This window comes from Mytilus edulis, chromosome 3 (genome assembly GCF_963676685.1).
Source record: "Mytilus edulis chromosome 3, xbMytEdul2.2, whole genome shotgun sequence".
In the NCBI taxonomy this organism is placed as follows: Eukaryota; Metazoa; Mollusca; class Bivalvia; order Mytilida; family Mytilidae; genus Mytilus; species Mytilus edulis.
The window spans coordinates 30662761-30690757 of NC_092346.1; the positions used below are offsets into that span (position 1 = coordinate 30662761).

Genomic DNA, 27997 nt, shown 5'->3' on the forward strand with positions numbered 1-27997 from the left:
GGGAAATAAAAATTCTGCATTGTAAAGGGGCATAACTCTAGATCAATTATAGCGACGACACCAAAATTCAAACTTGATCGGTGTTTTTGTGGCATTACGCACTGGGTTTCATAACATTTGGTTAAGACAAACTCAAGTAAGAGAACGGAAACGAAAATTCAATGAGAAAAACCCACACCATACACCTAGAACAAAGACGTATGGACCATAGAGTATGACTAAATATGTGAAAAGATATTTAGATAACATTTAATATGTATGTACAAAACAGTTTTAAAATCTATAGGCTACAGCTATTGTTAATTTAAAGCTTTGAACCTTATTTTTGATAATATCCATTGATATAAACTTATATATCAGTAACTATAAATATTCCAACCATTCCTCTTAATTTAGTAACAGCCCTGAAGTGCTTGATTGTAAAAATTGTGTGTGCAACGGATGTTGATTTTCCATTGCTAACTCCGACAATTCACTTTAGCGAATGAGACTTTGTCTCGATATTTTTCACGTTAGGATGATTGCTCGCTGTCCGATTCCAAATCATCGATTTTCTCTTTTGAACTACAATGTTTTTCGGTAGTGTCTCTCTTTTGCTCACTTAGTTCTTTTTCTTTCATTTGTTGCATGTGTCTCCACTTCATTCTTCTGTTTTGAAACCAAACTTTTACCTACAGGAAAAGATCAAATTGTTAATTAAATGCCAAAATATCAAGTTAAGTCAGTTGAGATGTTCATGATGTTATTTGCGTCGTTTGTTTTGACATAATAATATAATTTTGAGTATAAAGTCCACTTTAGACAAAAATGATATATGTCTAGATTTCTCTTTCCCTTTCCCTTTCTAAAGTTTATCGGCCATTTATTTTTTTACATTAGAATTGGATTAGTAATATTACTGTTTAGTTGCCAGCATCAGTCTGAGATTTGTTGCAAACATTCATTATTATTTTTGCTCCACAATCAATCAAAATTCAAACTTTTCACATGTAAGCATGATATATTCAACCTTTCTATTGTCTTAATTCTCTGTTATTGAGTGACCTTAGTCTATGATGAGTTTATTTACAACTACTGGGTCGATGTCACTGCTGGTAGAGATTTATTTCTCCGAGGGTATCACCAGCCCAGTAGTCAGCACTTTGTGCTGACATGAATTATCATTGATATGGTTATATTTATAAATTAACTGTTTACAAAATTTAGAATTTTTGAAAAAATAAGGCTTTTTTACCTCAGGCATAGATTACCTTAGCTGTATTTGGCAAAGCTTTTAGGAATTTTGGTCCTTAATGCTCTTCAACTTCGTACCTTATTTGGCCTTTTCAACTTTTTGGGTTCGAGCGTCACTGATGAGTGTTTTGTAGACGAAACGCGTGTCTGGCGTATATACAAAATTTAGTCCTGGTATCTATGATGAGTTTATTTAGTACTACATGAGTGTTTAATGGCCTTGTCTGCAAATAGGGTCTAGTCAGGTGGGTTATTAGCTATATCAAAATATAGGTTTTAAGGTAAACAAAATTTATGGCTTTATGCTTAAAAAAACTTCATCAGCACAGCAATCAATTTTTAGAAGGCTTCGATATAGGTGAATAATGTAACCGTCAGTATAAAATAACCTTAGCCAAATACCAAAAATCCACGTCAAAGGGCAAAAAAGTCCCGCACAGGAAAATTGAAAAAAGAAATCCAGTATTGACTTATTAAGACAATCATCGTATGGTACTACACATTCATTACCATTATCGCATGGTACAACACATTCATTATCATTATTGTATGGTACTACACATTCATTGCCATTGTCGTATGGTACTACACATTCATTACCATTATCGTATGGTACTACACATTCATTGCCATTATCGTATGGTACTACACATTCATTGCCATTATCGTATGGTACTACACATTCATTACCATTATCGTATGGTACTACACATGCATTACCATTATCGTATGGTACTACACATTCATTACCATTATCGTATGGAACTACACATTCATTACCATTATCGTATGGTACTACACATTCATTGCCATTATCGTATGGTACTACACATTCATTACCATTATCGTATGGTGCTACACATTCATTGCAATTAATATCGTATGGTACTACACATCCATTACCATTATCGTATGGTACTAAACATTCATTGCCATTATCGTATGGTACTACACATTCCTTACAATTATCGTATGGTAATACACATTCATTACAATTATTGTATGGTACTACACATTCATTACAAATATAATGAGTGTTTGCAAAAATATAAAACATGTATGTAACGGTCTCGGTTGTGGGAGAAACAGCAGAAAAAGAATACCTTTATAACCAACTATGGCATTATTCATTTTCGCTACAGTAATTCGAAGCACATAAACAATTATCTACGAGTCCTGGATTAATGCCAAATTGGAGTGCCACACCCAAATACCTTTACTGAAAGTTATATTATTAAGTTTGTTTTCATAATAACAGTCTTCATTTCTGTGTCTTCCTTCGACCAGCAAAGTCAATATACAGCAGATGCGAAATGAATTTCAAACATTTCTTATCAAATGTACAATTATGACGGATGGAATAATTGGCTTTATAAGTGTCATGTAATTGAGATTTAGTTAGAAGGTTAAAGTTATCTACATTTTTGGTGAATTGTTTTGTCGTTAGTTTAAGTTCTAACCCGGCACTCTAGATCTTATTTAATTCATAGACGACGTTTGCAAATATATGGGGCTGATTTAAATGTGTCTCTGGTATGCAACGGTATAGATATGATTGAAATTGTCACCAAACTTTGAAACAATAAATGAGCATACTTCATCGTTTGAAGGAAAGGGATAATATTAGATTCTTATCAGTACTCTGGTGGATTACTTAATATAAATTCTGCCTCCTACGAATAAAGGAATCGTTGGTTGATCACGATAAGATTGATTGATTGTTTGGTGTTTGCTTTACGCCGCATGATCGCAAAAAGGCTATATCGCGGCGGATCACGAGAACAGAGCACAGTTTGTTCCCATAAGAATATCGTCTATTGGCTAAGAAAAATTTCAATCCAACGTAAAAATGTAAGTTGTCGTTAAAAATGAAACAGCGTGAGCGATAAGAGATTGATATTTTAAATAAGTCAACCGCCATTTTATTTAAACACTGAAACACTAACATGCATGTCTGTTTTCATTGCGGTGAGTTGCGAAAACGCATTTTTATCGAATATACGATGCTTCTCAATGCAATTAAATTCCGTATGTTAAAAAAATTAAAAGGTGTAACATGTTTGGCATGTTGTAATCAAATATTTGTTTTCTCTAATTACAATTTGACATATCACCTGTGTTTTACAGGTGTTTTCAATACACATTATTACACGAATCTACGATAAGTACGATACACAGATGTTGTGACAGATGCGGTTATCAATTCATTTAATGTGTCTGTAATATGTTTTTATTAATTTATATACATTTGCCCCATGCTATGGAGTTCATATACATTATGTAATAAATAAATAAATTTTATTTCATGAATTGAAAATATAATAAAGATAAATTGAAGCGAGGCTAAGTTAGTGCAAATGCTCAGTTGGAGATTTTTAATATGCAATTTATTATTTTCATAATTATAGCAGCGATATAGATACAAGGCCAGGTAACTGAACGTAGATAACATATATATGTCTATTAGATTTACAATTTAAAGACTATATGTACATTACTGAAAAAAAGTATAATTTATTTGCACTGACAGAAAAGAGAACTGCCATTGAGTTTTATTGAACTCGCTTCTCTCCTGCAAGTTTCGAAGCAACTACAAACAAATCATATTTTTTGTATTCTTATGAATCTAACAATGAACAATAAAAAACAAATCAAGCAATCAGACAACAGCTGAAACTTTGCATGATCTAAATTTAGTCAGTAACTCTCGGTCATAGTAGAGAGAAGTAAACATGTCTTTTTCTAATGTTCTCAAAATGGTTTTAGTTCACATTTTTTATTTGCACTCAGAATTATTGTATAAGAGTCGGAAGAAGGCATGTTAAACGCCATCAGTTGGCCCCCAGAAAAATAGGTTGCGGGCTGAAACGTTAATAGCATTTTCACATTGATGTCCACAACTTTATTATCTTTGATTAAAATTTTACCATTTACATATATACATTTTGATCAAATTAAATTTGTGGATTAGCCGTTACAAAAACACATCTTGTAGACGCATAAATTCTAGGGTTGGGCAGTTGGTCATATTTAAATAGAGAAAACCGGGGGAATATTTGTAGTTTTAGCAGGTTAAAGGGTTTTTATTAAGCAAATAAGTATACAATATCAAGAAAATATCAATATTGAGTGATGTGGTTGCCATACGTTCAGTGGCTAATATTCCATGCATGTTCAGGCATACCTGACCAATAGTTTAATGATTTGTGAATACAAAAAAGAAAGGTTATTTATTAATACATTTGTTAATTTTACGCTTACAATTGAAATAAAACTTAAAATATAACATTGAAATCACTATTCCTTAAAAATAATCAAGATTACCTGTGCATCAGTAAGTCCTAACATAGCTGCTAGTTGTCTTCTATCAGGTTTTGTGACGTATTTTTGTACTTCAAATCTCTTTTCTAAACCTTTTCTTTGCAAGTTTGAGAAAACGGCTCTGGACCATGATCTTTTTCGCTTTGACTGACCATTTGTACAAGTATCGTCATTTAAAATCGAATACGGGCCTATTAAAACAAAAATTTAAACAAACATTAAGTCCTGTCAATATTTTACTTTCAATTACTCATTGTTTTTTTTACACATACCCTTATCTTGTACAGGCCCTGTTACAGAATCTAATACATACAGGGTAATATTTTCAAATGCGTACACCAGAAAACTATGATTGGCTTACATCGTACTTACTAAACAGTGGGAACCCAACCAATGATGTGAATTTTAATGTTTCATTTTGGGGTAACAAAAAATATGAAAGTATCTATAATTCTTAAGATTCTGAAACGACGAATTAGAATATTAAATAGAAAAAGAAAAATCCTTAATGTCAGTTCATTTTTGTATCTTGCGCTACCCTGGAACAAGTATTTTCAGAACTATACGTGCTAAGTCATTAGAGTCCTATTATACACAATTTATCATTGACCTTATATTATCAGTACAATGATTGTTTTAAATGATTTGGTATTATTTCAATCATCAACGAAAATATTTGCAGAACCAAAAAAAATTGCTTCAAAAAATTTCAATTTATTATTTTCTTGAAATAACGTGACTGTATTTTTTTTTTATTAAACATAATTATAATTAATGGTGTCGTTAAAAAAAACTATGAAAAATATTATATTTTTGCGACACGTCTGATTTTCATCGAATCATGGAAAATTTAAAAATAAACTCATCATCATAAAAAAAATGCACACATATGCCTAAGAATTAATGGGAATTTGATTGCCATGCTAACACATCAAAATGACAAATCGACCCAGTCGTCTTATCTCGCTTACGGTTATAAATTCTAAGTTGTAATTTTGTTGTCCGTTGCAATGAAAATAAGAGATCGCTTGATAAGTTGCAGGTGTAGCGCTTTTTTAAACACTCTTCAGATATCGCAACACAGCGATGTGATAGTCAAATGTGAAACTTATCAATACTTTCGTTTATGTATATATATTTTTACTGTTGGCAAGATTTCTGATCGTGCCGCGTATTTCAAAAACGTATGTTTTAATAAATTGTTTTGGAATTAAATATATAGGATACTAAGTTTTTTTGTGTTTTTTTTTTTCCAAATTAAATTGTTAGTGAATGATTCCAAATTATCAAGTATTATTAATAGAGAGAGACTATTCGGAACATTTAATTGTCAAATGTGTTTAGAAAAAACATTTGTTGAATTTTATGGATTTCTGGATAAACCATTCATCAAAAACGCTCAAACCCAATATTAGAACTCCATGGGTGTATAAGTAACGAATAATTTGAAGAGAGTGTGGCTTAAAATAATTTAAAATGGAAGACAAATCCATCTATAGTCAACTTTTTCCTGAAGGAGTTGAAACCTCAGTTTCTTAATAATTTCTCAATTCATACATGGATAATTTTGTAAAGTTCTAATGATACAACATTAAATTATAATGATAAAAACGCAATGACTTTTTTTGTGTCAAAATTTCCAAAATAAACCAATTTATTATTAAAAGCAGTCTTTTTGTATTTTCTTGACATTTTTAATACCTATGTTGGTGAAATATATATAGACAAGGTTTTTTTCTCACTTCCTTGTCACATTGACATTTGCAGGAAGCACGGAATAGTAATAAAATTATAAAATATACTGCAAAGTAGACATTTCAAAAGGATTTTTAGCTCTCTCGAGGTCTTATTAAAATACATAACATACAAAAGATCATAAAAACTGAACGAGTACACGACAATACCACAGAACTTTAATAGAAAGATTTTAAACTTCTATGAGACTTCAATTTTAAAGCAAATAAAAAATTGAACAATAATATGCGGTGTATGTAGAATGTGAACAAGCAAACATTTAGTGTGATTTTGTTTTTAAATATTGTTATTTTTGTTGTTAATCAGATACTGTTTTATTTTGTATGATGCTCTTTGTGAGCCCATCTAATGGAAATAAAGCATCTTCCAACTACATTTCATTACAGAAAAGGTTTACAAATCGAAAAATGCATTCCATTATAAAATGTGGATATTGTACATGCTACTAGACACCATTATTTTGTTGATAGAGCCTTAGTTTATCTGTCGTGTAAGTTTTGTTTTAACAGTAAATACGCTTGAGTAGAAGTAAGAGGGGGATAGGAGGGGTCCTGATCCCGAATTCCCAGGCTTAAAAACACGAAATCCCGAAATCCCGGGTTTCAAATACGAAATCCCGAAGTCCCGAAATCCGAAAAAAAAGGAATTTCCGGATCCCGAAAGGGTCAATCCCGAAATCCCGAGCTTAAAAACACTCAATCCCGAAATCCCGATAAAGGTCCTATCCCCCCTCAAGTAAGCAGTAAAGGAATAAAAGCTGACATTGTTTTTCTCTTCTTTCTCTCTTTTATACACAAAATAACACCGTGAAACTACCCGAGATAATACATCTAGACATTTCTATAGATATTTCCTTTTAATTTTAGACAGGAAAGCATTTATAATACATTATTGGAATCATATATATATATTCAAGTGTAATTAACATTAAGCATAAAATGAAGCAAAATAATACCCAGAGACGATTTTCTTTTTCGTCTTTTCGGAGTTCTATTGTTGAATAAATTTAAAGTTATATACCGACTTAAAAAAAACCACATAAAAATACTTATAGTAAATTAATTTGATAATCAAAAGGTGACGAAATTGCACACATTACTTGCATCAACCTTTGAAAGTAAATTAATTTAATAAAAAGGATGATGAAAAAGCACATTTTACCTGCATCAACCTTTGTGGTAATTATTTTTCATATAAAATTTTAAAATCCTTTATAAATTATATGTAACTATATGTAACTATAAATAATCTTAAAAAAGGAATTGCAAAAAAATCCGTTTCGAATCTCCTGACAAAATTGAGAAGAAAAAAAACACATTTCTCCGCTTTTTAAGTGCAAGCCCATTGTTTAGTAAATGTACTGACTTTTGTAAAACTATTATTTATTAAAGAAGAATTATAAATACCTGGAAGAGTTTCTGTCTCTGAATGATAAAGTGTATAGTGTGGAGAATTAAAAGGATGCGATGACATCTGTGAGAACATAAGGACACTGCAAGATGGAGAACCACAATCACACGTCCGTGTTAAAGAGAATTTGTTTCTGTTTTCTAAGAGAAAAAAAAATACAATTCCAATTAATACATCTATGAAAAAAAAATCAATTTATAATGTATATTTTATTCATTCATTTTTTTTATGATGAATCTCATCTCAAATTAAAACTTTCATAGTGAATTATGAATTAAACGCTAGAGTTTAAAGTAATTACTTAGCAACACAATTCTGAATTTTAGAAATTAAAAAAGAAATTAATTACATCAACTACTTTTATCGATCTTACCATGTACTATCGGCGATTTATGTCCAAAGTCCTCGGAAAGAATTCGATTAATTCCAAACTTAAGGTCTTTAGGTGTCCCTATAATCGGTAATCGTTCTTGATTTATCGGAGAAACAATATTTTCCACACTTTTAGTCCTACAAAAATCCTGCAAAGGTCCTAAAGCTGACGGAGTTTGTTGTTCCTGTCTTATATGTAAAATATCCATTATATGGAACGAGGTCGGTTTCCGAGGATACGTTCTATATCCGGGCCATAACAGAGATTGGTTACATCCATAACAACCGTCCTGATACATTTTTGAATTCTTTAATAAACTAGACTTCAGTTTGTGACGAACTTGTATCCAAATCATCACAACCTCAGCATCTATAAATAATCGCATAGCTCCTCCTTCAGCCGTTGACTAGAGCTGTTATTTGTATATTATGTAGATGGCAAATATATATATATATATAATTAGGTTATAAAAGTAAGCTAATTTAATGATAAATATTAAAGGAAGAATCATCGTTTTTTTGGTTGTATTAATTGAATTTGATAATAAAATATTTCGTAACCTTATTAAAAACAAAACGCTTGAAAAAATATACATTATATTCCCAGAAGTACTTCTTAATAAACTTTTTGGAATAATTGAATAATGCTCGATCTTTTTCTTGAATAATAATTGCTCCAAAAACGTTCCCTGGTTAATACAAAGACGATTTTTTTTTGGTTTTTTTTTAGGAGCATTAAAAAAAGAAGCAAAAGATCAATTAAACGGCATTATTTGATCCGATGAATAAAAAATAAAAATTTGTTAGTATAATTTAATTTTCAATGCATTCTCTTCTCCCCGACCCATTCACTTTTTCTCGTGCACTATCCTCAACAAACAAGACTTCTAAATGAAGGTATATATATATGTATTTAAAAAAAGATGTGGTATGATTGACAATAAGACAACTCTCAAAAGAGACCAAATGACACAGAAAAAAACAGCTATATTTCTCCGTACGGCCTTCAATAATAAGCAAAGCCCATACGGCATAGTCAGCTATAAAAAGCCCCAAAATGACAAATGTAAAACAATTCAAACGGCATAATTTATTAATGTGCGAAAAAATGAACGAAAAACAATCGACAACCACTTACTTTATTTTGTGTAATTTCTAATTGATTAATTTGTCTTAATAATAACCTAATCTAATTGTACACACCTTTAACCAAGATAAAATTGTAAAAATTGAAATCATCCTCATAAAATGATAAAAATGTTGCATCCGTGTTACAACGATAAAACACAGGTGATATGGCCACCTAGTGGTTAATTTTACCCGTCTTATTTAACCATCATTAATCGTTTATTTTTTACAGGTCATCTTATAACATTGAATAAAAATGTCTTAGAAACGAGATATATTGTTTCTCGGAGTGGTAGTGTTATCAAGGTAGTAAAACGGTTACGAATTTTGACAAGTTCGCCCAGATGTCATCTGACGCTAATGATGTGATAAAACGTAAGAGCACGTGAATGAAACCAGGGGTCAGTAAAGATCATATCCCACCTGCAAACCGATTACAACTTTTTTTGCGAAAATGTTAATGCTGATGAGACTTCATCGTCAATTAAAATAAAAGTTAAATGTTTAATTAATTGGTTTGGTGATATTTTCTGTTTTTGGTCGTTACTGTTGTTCGGGTTACTTGCTTTTATTTGCTTTTGTGTATGTGTCTGTGTTTGTGTGTGTGTCTGCTGCGGACCAAAAATACCAAAAGTATAACTTAATTCTTCCTTAGACACGTTTTCTGTATTATTATTTTTTTTCTGGAATCAAAAACGGAAAATACAAAAGCGTGAGGCAAGTAAGTTTGCTAGAATCATGTAATTAAGCTTTCAAGGTTCGCATGAAAATAGCCAAACAATAATTAAATGGGACTGATTTAATAAAATTATTAGATTTTGGCAATCTCATTTTAATGAGATTGAGATTTTGAGAGACACAAATGAAAAAAGACGTTCACATTTCAGACTTGTAAGGTTAAGATCTGGACTTTAAAAGTTAACCAACACTTTCTAAATTTCGTACGTGCGAAGGCAGAATTCCTGGATTTACCTTAAACAAGAACGCTAAATAAAACGGCAAAAAAAAAGGGAAGCCAATGATAACCGATTTGATTTAACGTTTAAAGTAAGAATTGAGACAACCAAACAAACATTTCAAAGTTTATATCTTATTTAGATTTACGTTTACTTTAAGGTTTATGACTTGGAATTGCATGAAATATTTGCCACTTGCCATAAAGTAAACAACAACAAATCAACCGTAGGATTATCATACGGAAAATTGTATCATTAAAAAAATGGAAATTATTAACCCACAATAAGTAACTTTTACAGCTGAGCACCTATATGTATATAATTTATCCAGATTTTTCTTGCAAGACGGTGGTGTGTTGTTCTGCTTTACTAGTAAATCCCTTGGGGAAATTGCTTAATTGTTTAAATGTACGCTTAATTGAGATAACGCTTTTTCTAAATTCAACACGAGAAGGTAAGCTTTAATCTATAATATCGTTACCAAAAAAATCTTCATCAATAAATGTGTATTTGACAATAAGAAAATTGATTGGTTGTTGGTTGCACGTCCATTGGCAAATATGTCAATCATGTTCAGCACGAAATAATAATCAACTCTTGATCTCTGCTTTTAATGTATATGGTTTTAATTTATTAATATATCTCAGTAATGTACCATTTTTATTTATAATATACATTGAAATTTCTTTCCAAATCGTACACTATTTAGTAACGCAAAATATCTTACTTTGTTTGAAATGGATATGTGGATTTGATTAATGTACAGTGTTCAATTTATTTCCTGTTTCGTTTTGAATTTTAACATCTTATTCATTATAAAATTGTTTTACTACATAAAAAAAATGTCCATTTCTTCTCCAAGGCTGTCGAAAATAGTGTTTAGACAAAAAACAATTAAGGAAAACTTATTTAACTTTGAGAGGAGGTTTTTTTTAATATCTTGGTTATGGTTTTTTTCTTACTACGCACACACATTTTTTGTTAAGAGCTTAACATTAAAAAAAAGCACAAAATCTCCATTAGAATTTCTTTTTGTCAGATTTCTTGAATTATTGTTTGCCTTATTTCAAGGTGATTTATTCTTATCACTTTACCACAATAAATAAATAAATGATTGTCAGCTTCTTCTGAAATAAAAGTGTCAGAAAATTAAGTTCTATCTGTATAAACACTTTTGAAATACTTTGAACTCCCCAGGCGCTGTCCATTAACCATAACGACCTACTAATAGCTACTAATCGTTGCCTATGTTTAAGATTGGAGGTGTTTTGATTTTCATAAAATAATCATTAATAAACCGTATTAAAATAAATGGTTTTGATGGGTCATCTGATTCTGTCAATATTGTACAGATAAAGAAAACATGTGAACTGTGCATTGAAAGATAATCCGTTTAAATTATTGATGCTTATCGTTTTGAATAAGAATAATATAAATAGCAATATTTAATAAATTATAATAATCAAATAATTGGAAGAAATTATCAAACTGATATATAACGAAATTGCTGACAAAAAGGTAAATTCAATTTTAAATTCATATTTCGTGTATAAAGTTTTCTAAGTTTTTAAAGCTCTTTTTATGTTTTCATCAGACAAGGGTTGTATTTACTCAAAACACCTGGCCGAGCTGGAACAGGAATTATTCATATATACTTATATAAATATATTTTACATGTTGGCTACATTTAAGAACAAAATCAAATTACATTTAAATAACAATTTCTATTACACCAACTCAACAACAATATTCTGCGACAACTAAAAAATCCTAAGCATTATAAAATAGTAAAGATACCAAATCAACATTTATATTCGCATCTTCATATAATTTACACTTGAAATGAGCTGATAATGAAAACATGTAACTCTTCTTCAACTTGATCAAACAAATGTGAAAAGATAGAAAGGAATATTTTGGGGTATCAAACCTGACATTTTGAAAAGAAAACTGATACATTTGTGTAAATTGGAAACTTGTATGGGCAAAACTCTTGTCATACTGATAATTTTTGCTAGCCTAGAATGCGTCTTTTCTATACATTACAGTTTTAAGGAAAATAGGCAAAATTAATACAGTAAAAAAATGGATAAAACCGATTTGAGGTCAACAACTCCAGAAGTATGTCGACGTTTTCAATCAAATAACTTATTGTTGGATCTTGATCATCTTTGGTTTTCCTTTTTTGTTTATTTACAGCATTATCCCCCAAATGTCTTACAAGAAAGGAAAACAAATGTCAAACTTTCTTTAAAGGGCAATAACTCCTATATGAAAAATAAAATTTGAAGTCGATGGAAGGTCTTTGATTTTTGATGTTATTTCAGCTTATTCTTATATTATTAACTTTAATAATGTAGTCATTTTTTTTATGTGGGAACATAACATTGACAGAATCAGATCTTGGTTATAACCTTGCCATTTACAGTAAATATAAAATCCAGTCTTTTTATTCGCCGAAACCAAAAGAATGAAATCGAGAAAGCAATCAGATTGTATAAAGCAAAGAAAAAGACCAAACACACGGTAGCCACTACACACAACACTAATGAATAAGCAAGTCGAATACCACAAACCAAATTTGAAAAGAAGAGATGTCGGACTGTAGGTTCGTCGGACGGGTGAACAGGTCCTGCAGCGTTCATGACATGCATGCCGATGATAAAGTCACAACTGATGCATGATTTAAAATAAACGAAAAAAGTTTTCATAAATCGTGTTTTCTAAAACTGTAACACCAAAACGATTCGAGATTTGTCGTGATTCTGAATCAAACGAATATGTGTCCTTTTCAATGCTGTCCCATTTTAAATACTGACACATTGCAGGATTCCCGATTCACCTATATTTCCATGCTGAGACTACTCGTTCGTACTATATTTAAACGCCATCAGACTATCATCATGATCTCCATGATATATTTAATTAAATTTCTATATCTCAGTAAGTGTAATATAAAGCTCTGATTGCAAAATTAAGAAATATTGCTGTATAATTATGTAATGGATTTTTACTTTTACCGTGAGAAAAGGCACTACCATGTATATAAATCTATTCACAAATAAATCGTTCCTGCTGTTTAAACGAAAAACGCAATAGACATTGACATTTCTTTATTTTGAATAGCTTAATATCATTATTTTTAATTAGGAGTCAATAATCTTTGAATAGTTAAACGGTTTAGTGAGTAATATACCGTTTTCAGATACTTTTAATCTTTGATATTTGCTTTTTAATCGGACGATCATTTGATTATTTGGGGGATGGGGATCTGAAAAAAAAAGAAATCTGGACATGGTTAGAGCTAAAAATAAATAATTATCAAAGACAGACGGGTTAAAATGTAAGTTCTGCAACACAAATTACAGGACCTTATTGAGCAAAAAAAATATTTCAAAAAGAGATGAATAGTCAATCTGCAACCCGATCCCCTACCCCTCTACGAATATCAAATGGTTGTCCCCGAACATGAAAACTTTTAATAGTAAAATGTTATCATAGTGATAACTAATTAATGTAAAGCCAAAACGGATCAGATATAATGTTTATAAAGGTTCCAACATAATTTATCCTTCATAGATGGACAAAGGCTCGAATATTTGGACTGGACAGATTTGACATGCCATGGCCAAAACGGTCTTATCAATCTTATCGTCTGTAAACAGTATTAAGTGTTCATCGTGAAATAATGCAAGTGCATTGCTTTTTTAATAGCCATTAATTAGTGTGTCATATGTTTGATATGTGTTAATATATAGCGACTGGTTATACTAGAAGTCAGACCACAGACGCTTTCATCTTTCGTTAAATTACATCTTATATACAGGCACATTCAACAAATCAAATGGAAATTTGTATTTATTAACCACTATCAATCATAAGCACTAATGACCACAACGAAAGACAAAACCATTACGTACCTACGGCCCTATCATCCAGTTAACCATCTGAATTTCTTCAAGACGGGAAATTTAGTCTATACCTGTCAGCCACCGACAAATTAACTGCCGTAAAATGCTCAGTTCTCATCCAGACTTATCATTTTCACCTCGTATACTTTTTCAATTAGATTTTTATTTTTTCTAAAATTACTTGATAGGTTAAGAATCTTTCTGGATTGTGTCAGTGCGTTGTTATAAAGATGAAAAACTAGCACATCTAATATATTTTATTAGCATCGTAATGAAATGTTAATATCCTTCTGTACTGCTAATATACGGCAATTAATTCGGCAAGCGAAGTGAACAAGCGAGATGTTTTTATTTAGATTTTGAAATATTCAAGACGGAATCGCAAAAATAATATACTATAAACTTAAAATATTTACGCAAAACATCTACAATGATTAGATGGAGCTAACTTGGAGAAACAAAGTTACAACATATATAGAGGAAATAGGCCTCAAGGAGCCTGCATAAATTCACAAATTAATTATTTTTTGTTACTTTCTACAAAAGAAGTGTCACATGTTTTAATAACTCGAAAAAACTGTCTGACTTGTATAAAAATTTCAAAAGCACATATCTTTGATGTTTTTAATAGAAAGTTACTTAAAAATAGTTTTTAGTTATTATATTTTTTTATCTTTTCCCTAACACAATAAAAAAAATGATATTACAAATTATGATTTTTTTTTTTGTGGAATTTGATATTTCCTTTTTATGACAAAGTAATCCGAAAGAATTGTTCCTTGATAGCTAAGATTTTTTTGAATATAAAGTTAAGTCATTTCCTCTTTTTTCTCTTCTTTCAAGCAGAAGTTTACCAGATACATATCGAAACTCTTCCTAAAGAAACTCTTACATCTTAATATCTATGTGATATTTGTCCTGCCAAAAATGCAAGTATTCTGATCTTTGTCCCGACACGAACAGGGTTGGAGATTGGACGATTTTTGACTATGAAATTTTGGAACTTAAACATGTGGCTGATATATATGAATGTGTCTTAAAATGTAAAGTTGCGTTTTGATTTTTGTTTTTTGTTTTGTTTTAAATTGTGGAAAATAATTGTTGCATTGTTAAAGTTGATGGTACAAGCAATCAGGGATGGATGGATCCAGGGTCCCTGTTGGCCACCCTCTCTTTAAGACCTTAAAATGCTATGAAAGCAGTCTTTTTTCAGATTTTTACTTTCCCTTAATTTATAGACTAATAAATATTTTCATTGTCACCCTCTGTCACCCCTTCCTTTTTAATCCCGGAAACGCCAGTGGACTTAAAAATAAACTTTAGAAAACATTTTGAAGTGATTTCGTGTAACACTCTAAAGATACATGTTCTCAGGTGCACACACTATTATACAAAATTCTATCAACCGGAAAAGAAACTGATTACTATTGAATCCGCTATCTGATTTTATCGGAAGAACGAAAAGGTGCAGTACAGCGAGGCAAACATCTCCGTGTGAAATTTGATTGGAATAAAGCATTGAATGCATAAAATGAAAATGTTTTCATTCGTTTATAAACGAAAACAATTCTATTATATGTGCATTCAAAGCGTTTCTTGGATTTACCTACGTTGGAAACGCTTAAATCCAAATTTTGTCCAAAAATTTAAAGGATAATTAGTAACTATGTTATGAAGCACACGATATCTCATATTCGCTAGCCAAGGGTTACCATCCACGCCCCTTCTTTCCACAGGGAGGAGTGGATCATAATCCTCGACTTGTATAGGTTAGACAAAACTTTGAGCGTTACATATATGAAAAGAATTAAAACCAATGCTCTTCAACTTTTCTTACGATTTTAATCTGAGCGTCACTGATGAGTCTTATATAGATGAAACGCACGTCTGGCGATAACTATTGTATACAGAATACATTTGTTTGTGTGAGAATAATTAACATACTATTTTCTTGAAAACTCGATACAAACATTTAATATATAAATTTTTAAATACGCTTGATATTTCTGCATAGATTTTGAATGTCGTGACAAAAAAATACAACCTAAAACAACCAAGATTAATTTAGAAAGTGAATGTTGAGTTGTTGCGCTTTATGAATCATCAAAATCTTATGATCAGTGGCATATAGTTGTGTCTTTTATTCGATAACGTATGTTGTCTGACATATATATATATCTTAAGACTTTCCTCTGATGCAGTCGATAATTAATAAAGAACTTTCTTGACAAGTCTCATGTGCAATTCTATATTGTCGTTCAGTGTTCCAAGCAAAAAAAAAGCAATCGTCGTACAACTTTAGGGTAATGAAAAGAGGGTCGATAAAAAAATAACAGTTGGCGCGGGGCCACTAAGCATTCTGCCCTCTTTGCAATCCAGCATGTTCCATATATAAGCTTAGGGAGGGAATCGAACCCTCGTACGCCAATCGAGTCATTATGACCCCTCTTTTCACGTTTCACAAAATTTTATCAAGTTCTTCCAAAATCAGAATAAGAAGGTTCTTAATAAATTATCGATAGCATCAGGCGAAACATAAAAATTTCATACTGCTATTATTTATAAAAGACTACACAAAAAAAAAAGACCAATGCCGAAAAAATGAGACACAACTAGGTGCGCTGCTGAAAATGGTCTGAAACAAGGTACTGACAGCCTCGGTAAATATAACTTTTGGTGTTGATAAAAGCCTTGTAACCACTTCACTGAAAGCCATAATAGGTTTTGGTTTGAGGGTGAAGTCGAAATAGCAACCTAGCGGCAAAGAAAACTTTAAAAAAATATCAACTTAATGTTTTCAACGAAACATCTTTTGTCGCCAAATCTTTTTTCGTCGTCTTTTATCAGGAAAGGTGTCACGATATTGCAGTACTTAATATGTCTTTCGACATTAGGTTTAAAAAAAATTATTAAAAAGTTTAAATTAATTTTGTGTAATGTATGTTTGTGACGTGGCATGTATATTTGAAATGAAATTTTAAAAACATGTTCTCCTTGACCATCTATACTTAATAATTTTGTGCTATTTCAGAACTCGATTCAACTTTTTTAAGCCCTTAGTTTCTTAAGGATTCTGGTTCGTAAGTTTTTAGTGTTCGATTTGGCAATAGTGGGTTTCGTTCGTACCGATTGATTTCTGTGTAGTGTGGTGTGTTTTTTGTGGTGTTAATTCTGATTGTCCCCTTTGCATTTTCTTACTTAGGAAAATAATGATGAATTTATAGTGTAATTCTTTCTAATCTAATTTTCAGTTAAAATGTAGATAGACAATTGTCACACATTTGCCTGTATCGCTCACCTGGTGAAAAAAATCGTCAGTTGGCAAATAAGGACCTTTTATAGCGGCATTAACCTTGCTACAATAGTTTTCTTTAGATAACAGCAAATAGTAAAATAGTAAAAATCATCATTTCCAAGGTATTACTCTTAAAAGGGTTATGAATTTACAGAGAGATATCTTGTCATGCTGATCATTTTGTAGTTTTAAATCCAATCCTTTAATTTCTAAAATAGCGCTAAAAATTTAAACCATTTAAAAAAGTATATATAAGGGGTAAAAGAACTCAAAAAAAGGTGGACCGATTTTTCTGAATTGGTCAGGTCGTGTGAACCATTTTTGCGATTACATATTTAACTTTGCTCTTATATTTTTCACTATATTTCAGGAACAATTACTCAAAAGCAAGTGTACAGATTTTTTCCCGAATTTTCATTGTAATTCCTTCTTGTTATAGTACAATGTATAAATATGAGAAGATGTAATATGATTGCCAATGAGACAACTCTCCACCAGAGACCGAATGACATAGAAGATAACAATTATAGGTCACCGTATCGTAATCAGGAGATAGCAAAACCCGTTTCGAATATTCAGATATAAAAAGCCCATTTAATTAAACAATTAAAACGAGAAAAATCATATCCAAAATCAATGAATAAACAAAAATTATATACAGCAACGAAAGACAACTGAATTGTACTGAATTGGGACAGGCACACGCAGTGTGTGGCGGGGATAAACATCATAGTGTAGGGCGGGTACCCAATCCTCTCATGGCATTGGAAAGGGGTACAACAAATCAACACAAGAACAAACTGTACAACACAATAAACAAACAGCAAATGTGATATACAAAAAACAAACAAAACCAGAATGTGATTATTTTTGCAATTTTCACTGGAAATGCATAAAAAGTTCAAACAAGAGGGCACACGCTGAAATCGCTCGTCTGATTAATGTCTAATCATGATTAAAAAATTATGAGGTCAAGGTAAAAAGAATCCTGCCAGACAGATATTATCACCTTGCAATCATTTTATACATGAGTTTCATACTCAATTATAGTTGACCCATTATAAAAATAATGACCCTTCGCTTGTAGTACTCGAGAAAAAGATGAAGCCATAAAAAAAGCTATACATGGTTAACTGAGCCATGAACTTAAGAACAAGGTCAAATGAAACTAGCCAGTCGGACAGCTACACATCAAAATCATTACATACAAACAATAGAGTTGAGATTTTACTTAATATATATATACTATAGTATTTGAGATACGGACATGACCAGCAAACTTCAACTTTGATTACTGTTATATGAAATGAGGTCGAGATGAGGTAAACCTTGTCTGACGCAGATGTATACCAAATATAGTTATCCTTTCTTCAGAATTTAATAGTGAGAAATTGTTTTTTCCCAAGCAGTCGTTTAACAATGAAATGAGTAAAAGACAATCGACATATATGCATACGACAGGCAGAAACTTCGTAACATTATGTATCAGCATACAAGGTAAGAAACATCCATTCTTCGGCCTTCTTAAATATAAATCTTTATAAAAATAGTTAACGCCGTCGCTGCCGTTTGATTGTTATTCTGGTCAGATATTCTTGACACAAAAATCAACAATTACAGGGGCAATAACTCCATGCTGATAGTTAGATAGATTAAAAAAAAAAATCGGTGTAAATAAATTTAAAAAAAGAAGATGTGGTATGATTGCCAATGAGACAACTCTCCACAAGAGACCAAAATGACACAGAAACTTACAACTATAGGTCACCGTACGGCCTTCAACAATGAGCAAATAGATATAGGAAGATGTGGTATGAATGCCAATGAGACAACTCTCCATCCAAATAACAATTTATAAAAGTAAACCATTATAGGTGACTAAGGTCAATATACGGCCTTCAACACGGATCCTTGGCTCACACCGAACAGCAAGCTTTGAAGGGCCCCAAAAATTAGTAATGTAAAACCATTCAAACGGGAAAGCTCATACCGCATAGTCAGCTATAAATGGCCCTGAAATGACAATGTAAAACAATTCAAACGAGAAAACTAACGGCCTAATTTATGTACAAAAATGAACGAAAAAAATATGTAACACATAAACAAACGACAACCACTTAATTACAGGCTCCTGACTTGGGACAGGCACATACAATTGAGAATGGAAATGTGGAATGTGCCAAAGAGACAACAACCCGATCATAGAGCAGACAACAGCAGAAGGTCACCAACAGGTCTTTAATGCGTCCTTCAGCTGGCCCCTAAACAAATTTATACTAGTTTAGTAATAATGAACGCCATACTAAACTCCAAATTGTACACAAGAAACTAAAAGCTAAAATAATACAAGACTAACAAAGGCCAGAGGCTCCTGACTTGAGACAGGCGCAAAAATACGGCGGGGTTAAACATGTTTGAGAGATCTCAACCCTCCCCTTATACCTCTAGCCAATGCAGAACGCATAACAATACGCACATTAAAATTCAGTTCAAGAGAAGTCCGAGTCTGATGTCAGAAGATGTAACCAAAGAAAATAAACATAATGACAATAATGCATAAATAATATCAGACTACTAGCACTTAACTGACATGCCAGCTCCAGACTTCAATTAAACTGATTGAAAAATTATGTCTACATCATATGAATATCAGGCACTATCCTCCCTGTGAGGGGTTTAGTATCATACCATCATAACATGTATGAGAAGAACATAACCCGTGTCATGCTGGTTTATTAATAATAAATGTGTTTAGTTCCGATGCAAAGACCCTATAAGTGAATCAATATTAACGCCAAAATATGCAATCTTTAATAACCTGACAACAGTATCGTAACTATATCCCTTCTTAATAAGTATATTTAAAGGTTTTGTTAGCTTCTGAGGTGAATACTGACATTTTTGTGCTTTACAAAGAATATTTCCATAAAATATTGGATGTGAAATACCTGAACGTATAAGCAGTCTGCATGTTGAGCTATACAGAATGTGGCGGGGTTAAACATGTTAGTGGGATCCCAACCCTTCCCCTAACCTGGGACAGTGGTAAAACAGTACAACATAATAACGAACTATAAAAATCAGCTGAAAAGGCTTAACTCATCAGACGAACAAAAAAACAAGTGGACGTGGCCGGGTACTTGTACATCCCAACAAAAAGACACTAGGTACATATCTGAGAGTACTCGCAATCAACTGACACTAGTTCAAAGCCCCTTACAACTAGTAAAAAAAATCATGCATCTAAGACTAAATTATCAATCCGTACACATCCAACATCCAATGGATTTAGAGTAAAGACGTCAAAAACAGTCGGAGAAAAACATGACCTTGTACAATGCCAAGATACTGGGATCGAGAGATTGTAGATCCAAGAAATTGTATATGTATATAACATACTAGTAATATTTAGTACCTATAACGCTGATTTAGAGATATTAGTTAAACACTCAATGCATAATACTACGGATGATACATACTGCTCACTCTTCCCCCTGGATCCGCCTATGATGTTATTTGTAATTCTACAGTGTTATACTTTTGTATTAATTTTGATATCCATAATGCCATTACTATTTACGTAATTTCTAAAGGGGAAACATCTTGCTTTTAGAAAGTGTACAGCTTACGTCAATATTATCAACCAATGAAACATACTTACCAAATACAGGTCTTGTCTATTAAAAGGCATACATTCTGCTAACCACATATTCGGATCTGTAATTTTAAGTTGGTACCGGTGTGTTCTCGGTGGAAACTACTGAATGAAAAATTCCGATGGCGGACTTTTGGTTTCGCTTTTATTCGGCAGTTAACAAAAGCACTTATAGCGTATATATATATATACATTATGTACACAGCCATGTATCACCATCATTGATGGCGATCCGATGGATACATCTGTTGTAGAGTTGTCACTGACTCAGACGTACTTATAAATATAATTATTTTCTGTAACTGTATATTACATTAATTTGTAGGATCCTTTACTATAGATAATTTAGCTGATCTGTAACAATAACATCTTCATGCCTTATATATCATGTACTGTAGTACGCCGCTAGATTAAAACTGACGAGGAAAGGTAACACACGGCCAGCGAAAGCTCTTTTTTTGAGAGCCCAGGTGGTCGTGTGGTCTAGCGGGACGGCTGCAGTGCAGGCGATTTGGTGTCACGATATCACAGTAGCATGGGTTCGAATCCCGGCGAGGGAAGAACCAAAAATTTGCGAAAGCAAATTTACAGATCTAACATTGTTGGGTTGATGTTTAGACGACTTATATATATATATTTAAACAAGTTTAAATTGAAAACTGCGTTCAAACCTATGATTGCGTTTGATAAAAACCGCAATTTTTATACGTGTGCATGTAAAAAAAAATCGTTGTAGAAGGGTCTAAATACAGCACAAACAACATTTTCCAAAAGACCAAAAAAGTGAAAAGGTATATTTAAACAAAACGCATTTGACTAAGGGTTGACATCAAAAGATCGATGTAGGATAAAAAACTTAAATCAAATAGTTTGGGGGTGTGGGGGGTCAACATTGCTGCAAGTTTTGTTTATCTAAAATCGATTTTACATATATCCCTATTGGTCAATCAATTTTCCCCAAATTAAGTTAAGAGGGGTGTGTGGGGGTCAGTGAAAAAACTATGTAAATTAAGTTTTTTATCCTTCATTGAACTTTTGATGTCGTTCCTAACAGGTCGAACAACTGATGTTCTTTAACCCTGCTGACTGCCATTGGAGATTTCAAAATAAAATTGATCACAAAATGTAACAAAATGGATCTTAATAGAGATTTAATACTAAACAGAAAACAATAAACTTGTGGCCAAGATGTTATGCCACAAACATGAGGTGTCAATATTTGTTTGTACACCAGATCCGGATTTCGACAATGAATGTCTCTTCAGTGATGTTAGAGATCGAAACGGTATTTGGAAGGCCATATAATTTACCCTCAATTTGAGATAGACTCTTGAATTTTAAGAGTCAATATAGGATGAACGGATCATATAAACCGGAGGGAAAATATGATACAAGCCCAAACGAAAAAATATAAACAAGTCTAAATTGAAAACTACGTTCAAACCTATAATTGCGTTGGATAAAAACCGCAATGTTAATACGTGTGCATGTAACAAATTTCGTTGTAGAAGGGTCTAAATACAACACAAACATTTTCCAAAAGACACAAAAAGTGAAAAAGTATATTTAAACAAAACGCATTTGACTTTAAACAGGTCGAAAAACTGATGTTCTTTCACCCTGCTGACTGCCATTGTCGATTGCCAAATAAAATTGATATATATCACAAGATGTAACAAAATGGATCTTAATATAGATTTAATACTAAACAGAAAACAATAAACTTGTGGCCAAGATGTTATGCTACAAACATGAGGTGTCAATAATTGTTTGTACACCAGATCAGGATTTCGACAATGAATGTCTCTTCAGTGATGTTAGATATATACAACTCGTCTAAACATCAACCCAACAATGTTAGATCTGTATATTTGCTTTCACAATTTTTTTGTTCTTCCATCGCCGGGATTCGAACCCATGCTACTGAGATATCGTGATACCAAATCGCCTGCACTGTAACCGGCGCGCTAGATATATATAAATTGAAGGTAGATTTATAAGTTTTTTATTATTGTTATTAGTATTGGATTCATACTCGATCGATAGGGAGTTCCTTTCATAATAGATGCCCATATTTGCAAGTTTGGTTCAATTTTATGCAAGGTTCAATGTTATTATTTTGAAAACCCGTTTCTGCCCTTATTTCAGCATTTTAAGTTTCATCTCTATGAAGCAATGGTTTTTACCAGAAAGATTCTCCAATTATCGTATGTTACCATATATATGGAAGTTTCGTTGCAACACCATAATAGGTTCAGTTTTCATTTATTATCCGGAAATACCTTTTCTGTTATTTCTTAACTATAAGAATGGTGTTGGACACAGTAGTGGAAAAACAATTGTTTTATTTTATAGGGAATCAATGAAGCATGACTGGAGAGGCCCCCTCTTAGGCAGTCAATAGCAGTGGCGGATCCAGAACTTTTCAAAAAGGGGGGCCGCTCCACTCATGCTTCAGTGATTCCCTATATAATCAACCAAATTTTCCACCCAGGATCCGCATATGAATGGGCACCCTCCTGTGAAAAGTTATGGATCCGCCACTGTTATGGACATATATTTAAATATGGTTCCAAATCAATATAATGTTCTAAAGCTATAATCTGGAAAAGATTGTCTGCACTTATATTTGTCAATCTTAGTAACCATGATCTTGACATGAGACGGAGCGACATCTAAATGAATTCTTGAATTTTTATCCGGCCATTCGTTTCCTGTTGTTTGTTTCTGAATCATATTTGCAACAGTGTGACATAACATTGTATGTATAAGATGTACTTAAATTCATGATTAAATAGCGCTATTACGGATTCCATTTCTGCACGTATTTCTTTCTTTTAAAATTATGACCTTGACTCTAGGCACAGTGATTGCAAATGTAAAGGCATCTTCCCTTCATTACGTGACCAAAAACTCCAGCTTGGTAACAATCTTTTGCAAGGTTCTAACGTGATAATCCGGGAAACCTTTTCTTGTAGTAATTTTTGTCTGTTTCTACTTACCACGACCTTGACCTTAGACGTAGGGACATCAAAATCAATAGATAGTAAGTATTCTCTCTTCTCTATATGTAACCAGTATGACAACATATATTTTCAAGTGACGTTTAATATAATCCAATATAAAATATTTGAAACCAAGATGACTGGCGGACGAATCAAAATAAAAGTGTCACGCTACTAACGCGTGTGATATATAATCAGGGAGCCAATAATCACACATTTTCCCCAAAGCAATCATCTCAAAACATGGACATGATCTCAATTTGTTTAATATCAATTCAAGAAAACATTAAAAACCAAATCAGAAAAATAAACACGAAGGCGCAATAAGTCCGATAAAAATACATCGAAGATGCCTGGGTCATAATTTGGCACGCCAGACGAAAGTTCCGTCTTCATAAGACTCACCAGTGGCACTCGATTCCAACAGTTAAAAGGTAAATTCAAAAGATGTTGAAGAGCGTCAAAAAACGAAAATTAAAACAAATCTCAAAAAACACAAACTTATTCTTTGATCAATGAACAATAAAAGTTAGTTCAATGTCAGATGAAATGTGCCAGGCGTACATGCACACCTGGCAATCATTCCGTATACAAAACATAATGGTCATATTGCATTTATGATTTGAGAAAAAAAAATATACAGACGACTAAAAACGTCCAATGAACCATGAAAAAGAGGTGAAGTTCAAATGAAACCTCTTAGTTGGACATGTACACCTTACATTTGGTATGAATGACTTATTGAAATACAGACTTGACGAAGTAACTTTAACCTTGATCGCTGATCAATGGAATTAGGTCGATGTCTGGTTAACCATACCTAACGGAAACGTAGACGTTACCAAATATAGCTATTTTTACTCATAATAAGGAAGTGTTTTCACTTAACAATCTTTTTTTCAAGCAGTCACTGAATCATAAAAAATGAGATCAAACAGCACACACAGGTGAAACTTTGAACACATAGTTTACGCCGTCACAGGTTGACAAATGTCGTCATTGAAGGGCTAGAACTCCAAGGAAGGGTCAGTATTCCATTTCACGGTTATTGTAGCCATATTGAATAGGGGGCAGATATTTTAAAATAGAGTGAAAATGTTTTGAAAAATACGAAAAAACATCACTGAAACAGAACGGTTGATTGGAAATATGTACAGGTTGTATCCTACTTTCATACTATTTCCCCCTCTACTATGCTCTATCCAAAACATCAGCGGAACAACAAATGACTATTATATTGATATATATGTATAAAAAAAATAATCAGTGTCGAAATTTTAGTGAGGCAGCCTCACTTGCCTCAAGGGTAGCTACGGCCTTGTCTGCCCTTATTGAATAAGACTGCAATAACGCGAAAGGGCTTTTCGAGGGTTTAAGGCATATTTGCATTTTGTAGAAATAGTATTGCATGTCATTTTCGCTGTTTGCAGTTATGTCTAGGAAAATAACTCCGAAAAGGAGTCATTTTGAGGGGCTAAATTATATTAGCATTTTTTGTATATGTTGTATTGTTGGTTTATCTTGCTTTTTACAATTAATGGTGGTCATTAATGTCTAGGACAATATTATTCCTATGCGGAATTGTCTTTTGGTAGAAATGAAGAAGAGACAGATCATAACTTTGTTTTGGCCTCCGTCATATTTCTTATTTTTAAAGATAAATATAAAATATTATTTGCGATTTACCCCTTTGTTTTATCTAGACATGTCAGTTTTGGTATATTACACAGACTTGATTATGCTTACCTTAAGGATCTTTCAGACTAGATTTTTCAAAACGTTTACGACAGTGACGGACGCCAAGTGACGACACTCATTTTGCAAGGCGAGATTAAAATAAATTGCTTCGCCGAGCGCATCTAGATACGGCCACAGATGTACAAACCTAAACAGTTGGGGCAAAAATGGACATAATATTCGCGCTTGATACATGTCTGAATTTGGATTTTGATTAAATATTTGACACATAATAGGTTTCTGACACAGAATAACTGAAGTTAAAGAACTTAGAATTGGTTATGTGATTTGAATTTATATTCATTTTTTTTTTGCTTTTGTGCAATACACTATGCCCCAAAAAAAAAAAATAAAAAAAAATAAAAAATAAACAATAATTATAAAAAATATTTGAAGAAATGTTCTTTTTAATTTATGAAATATGAAAAGAAAAGAAAATCGCCCCCTATTTTTTTTATACCCCTTCCTCTCTCATTTTTTTCTCACCCCCACCTTATCCCTCAAAAACAATTCTTTCCCTTAAGATATGGTCATAATCTCAATTCATTTCCAAAGCAGTTTTCATCCTTAATATTATAAACCCATTAAAATACTTATGAAAGTCTTAAAAAATGTCATACATAATCAATATTCCTTAATCAGCATTTAAACTAGCCACTAAAACAAATTGACAGCTTATCATTTCAAGACAATACAACATTTCTTTATACATAATTTAAAAGCAGTCTAAGGGAGGTAATCAAAAACAGTGTTTTGATTATTTCCCTTACACTGCTTTTAATTTGTCTTTAGTAATTGTCCATTAACCAGTAAACCCTTGTGTTCCCTTTTTCTTTTTTTTCTCTAATTCCTAAACAGTTTGAGCCATACCCCCCCCCCCCCTTTTTCCACAAAAGCCAATCCTTACCATCCATTTGTTGTATGGAAACTTGTTGCATAATTTCATAGAGATCCATACACCATTCCACAAGTTATTGTTTGGAAACTAGAAAAATGCTTATTTGGGCCCCTTTTTTTGCTACTTATTCCTAAACTGTTAGGACCACTACCTCCAAAATCAATCCCAACCTTCCTTTTTTGGTTATAAACATTTTGTTTAAATTTCAGATTTTTATTTACTTATACTAAAGTTATTGTCCGGAAACCAAATGTCTACGGACGACGTGGAAGACGACGACTAGTCGCAATATACGACCGCAAATGTTTTTGCGGTCGTATAAATAAGGAGCTTAGAAAAAGACGTCTGGACTATTCAATCATACTATGAAAATGTATATCATCACATTTTTACTTATTTATAAATTCAGTGGGCATAAAAAGTATATGAACTACCTTCAACCTAGATAGGATTTCTTTGAATCTCGATTTTAATAAAAGATCCGATGCTGCTAAATATTGTCATATCATATCTAATATATAGGTCATTGGGATTTCATTTTCATATAAAAGTTTACTGTTGTAGCATAAATATTTAAATACCGTCACTTCGAACTCATGCCGTCGTCATGAAAGCAACACGAGGTTACGCGAGCTCCTTTTGTATAGCATGCCGAAAACTACAAGCTTCACGTTTCAGGCTAAGATTAAGCATCAGTACAATGATACAGATCACATTCAGTAACTAGATGATGAGACCGTGTTCCATGTCCACAAATTCTACCCGTGAGTAAATAGCAATTTATACAGAATCTAGATAAATGACCAACAGCAGCGATTTTATATAATATTTCTTGGTCTACCTTCAGTTCTGAGCAAATTTGACATTCTTGCAAAAAAGAACTTAAAATGTACAAGCCATTATTTATTTTTCCTGTTATTTAGGGAACAATTATAAATTAAGGCAACAGTAGTACATCGTTGTTCAAAAGTCGATTGAGAGAAAATAAATCCGTTACAAAACTAAAACCGAGGGAACACACAGAAACACTGAAGTGCAACCACAAAATTAATAAATGTCAACATAAATAGAAACGGGCTATTTGATAACAACTGCCACATTCCTGACTTAGTACATGACATTTTCAGAAATTTTTTTTTTGGATTGAACCTGGTTTTATGGCTAGCCAAAGCGCTTAAATATGGCAATGTTAAAAATATCGCTAAAATGACAACACTACGTGACATGAATACAGTACAAACAAACGCAAGAACACTCAGCCATGGTGGTACTATCAGATCTTTCAGTATACCAAACGTTCCACTGTTTATCAATGACATTC

At 32.3% G+C, this 27997-nt stretch overlaps 1 protein-coding gene across 1 annotated transcript; it reads right to left on the reverse strand.

Moving 5' to 3' along the window:
- Positions 1 to 237: 237 nt before the first annotated feature.
- Positions 238 to 8477, reverse strand: LOC139515171 (H2.0-like homeobox protein). The gene is made up of 4 exons (XM_071304732.1): positions 8093 to 8477; positions 7716 to 7859; positions 4558 to 4745; positions 238 to 671 (listed from the first exon to the last, which is right to left on the reverse strand). The coding sequence occupies exons 1-4, from the start codon at positions 8475 to 8477 to the stop codon at positions 513 to 515; spliced, it is 876 nt and encodes a 291-aa protein (XP_071160833.1). The 3' UTR covers positions 238 to 512.
- Positions 8478 to 27997: the final 19520 nt, after the last annotated feature.

Excerpts from the sequence above, each read along its gene's own strand:
- LOC139515171 (XM_071304732.1), bottom strand. The coding sequence starts at position 8,477 with ATGCGATTATTTATAGATGCTGAGGTTGTGATGATTTGGATACAAGTT. Across the intron at positions 7,860-8,092 it reads TAAATCGCCGATAGTACATG|AAAACAGAAACAAATTCTCT; the intron begins GTAAGATCGATA and ends TTTTTCTCTTAG. Across the intron at positions 4,746-7,715 it reads AGAGACAGAAACTCTTCCAG|GCCCGTATTCGATTTTAAAT; the intron begins GTATTTATAATT and ends TTGTTTTAATAG.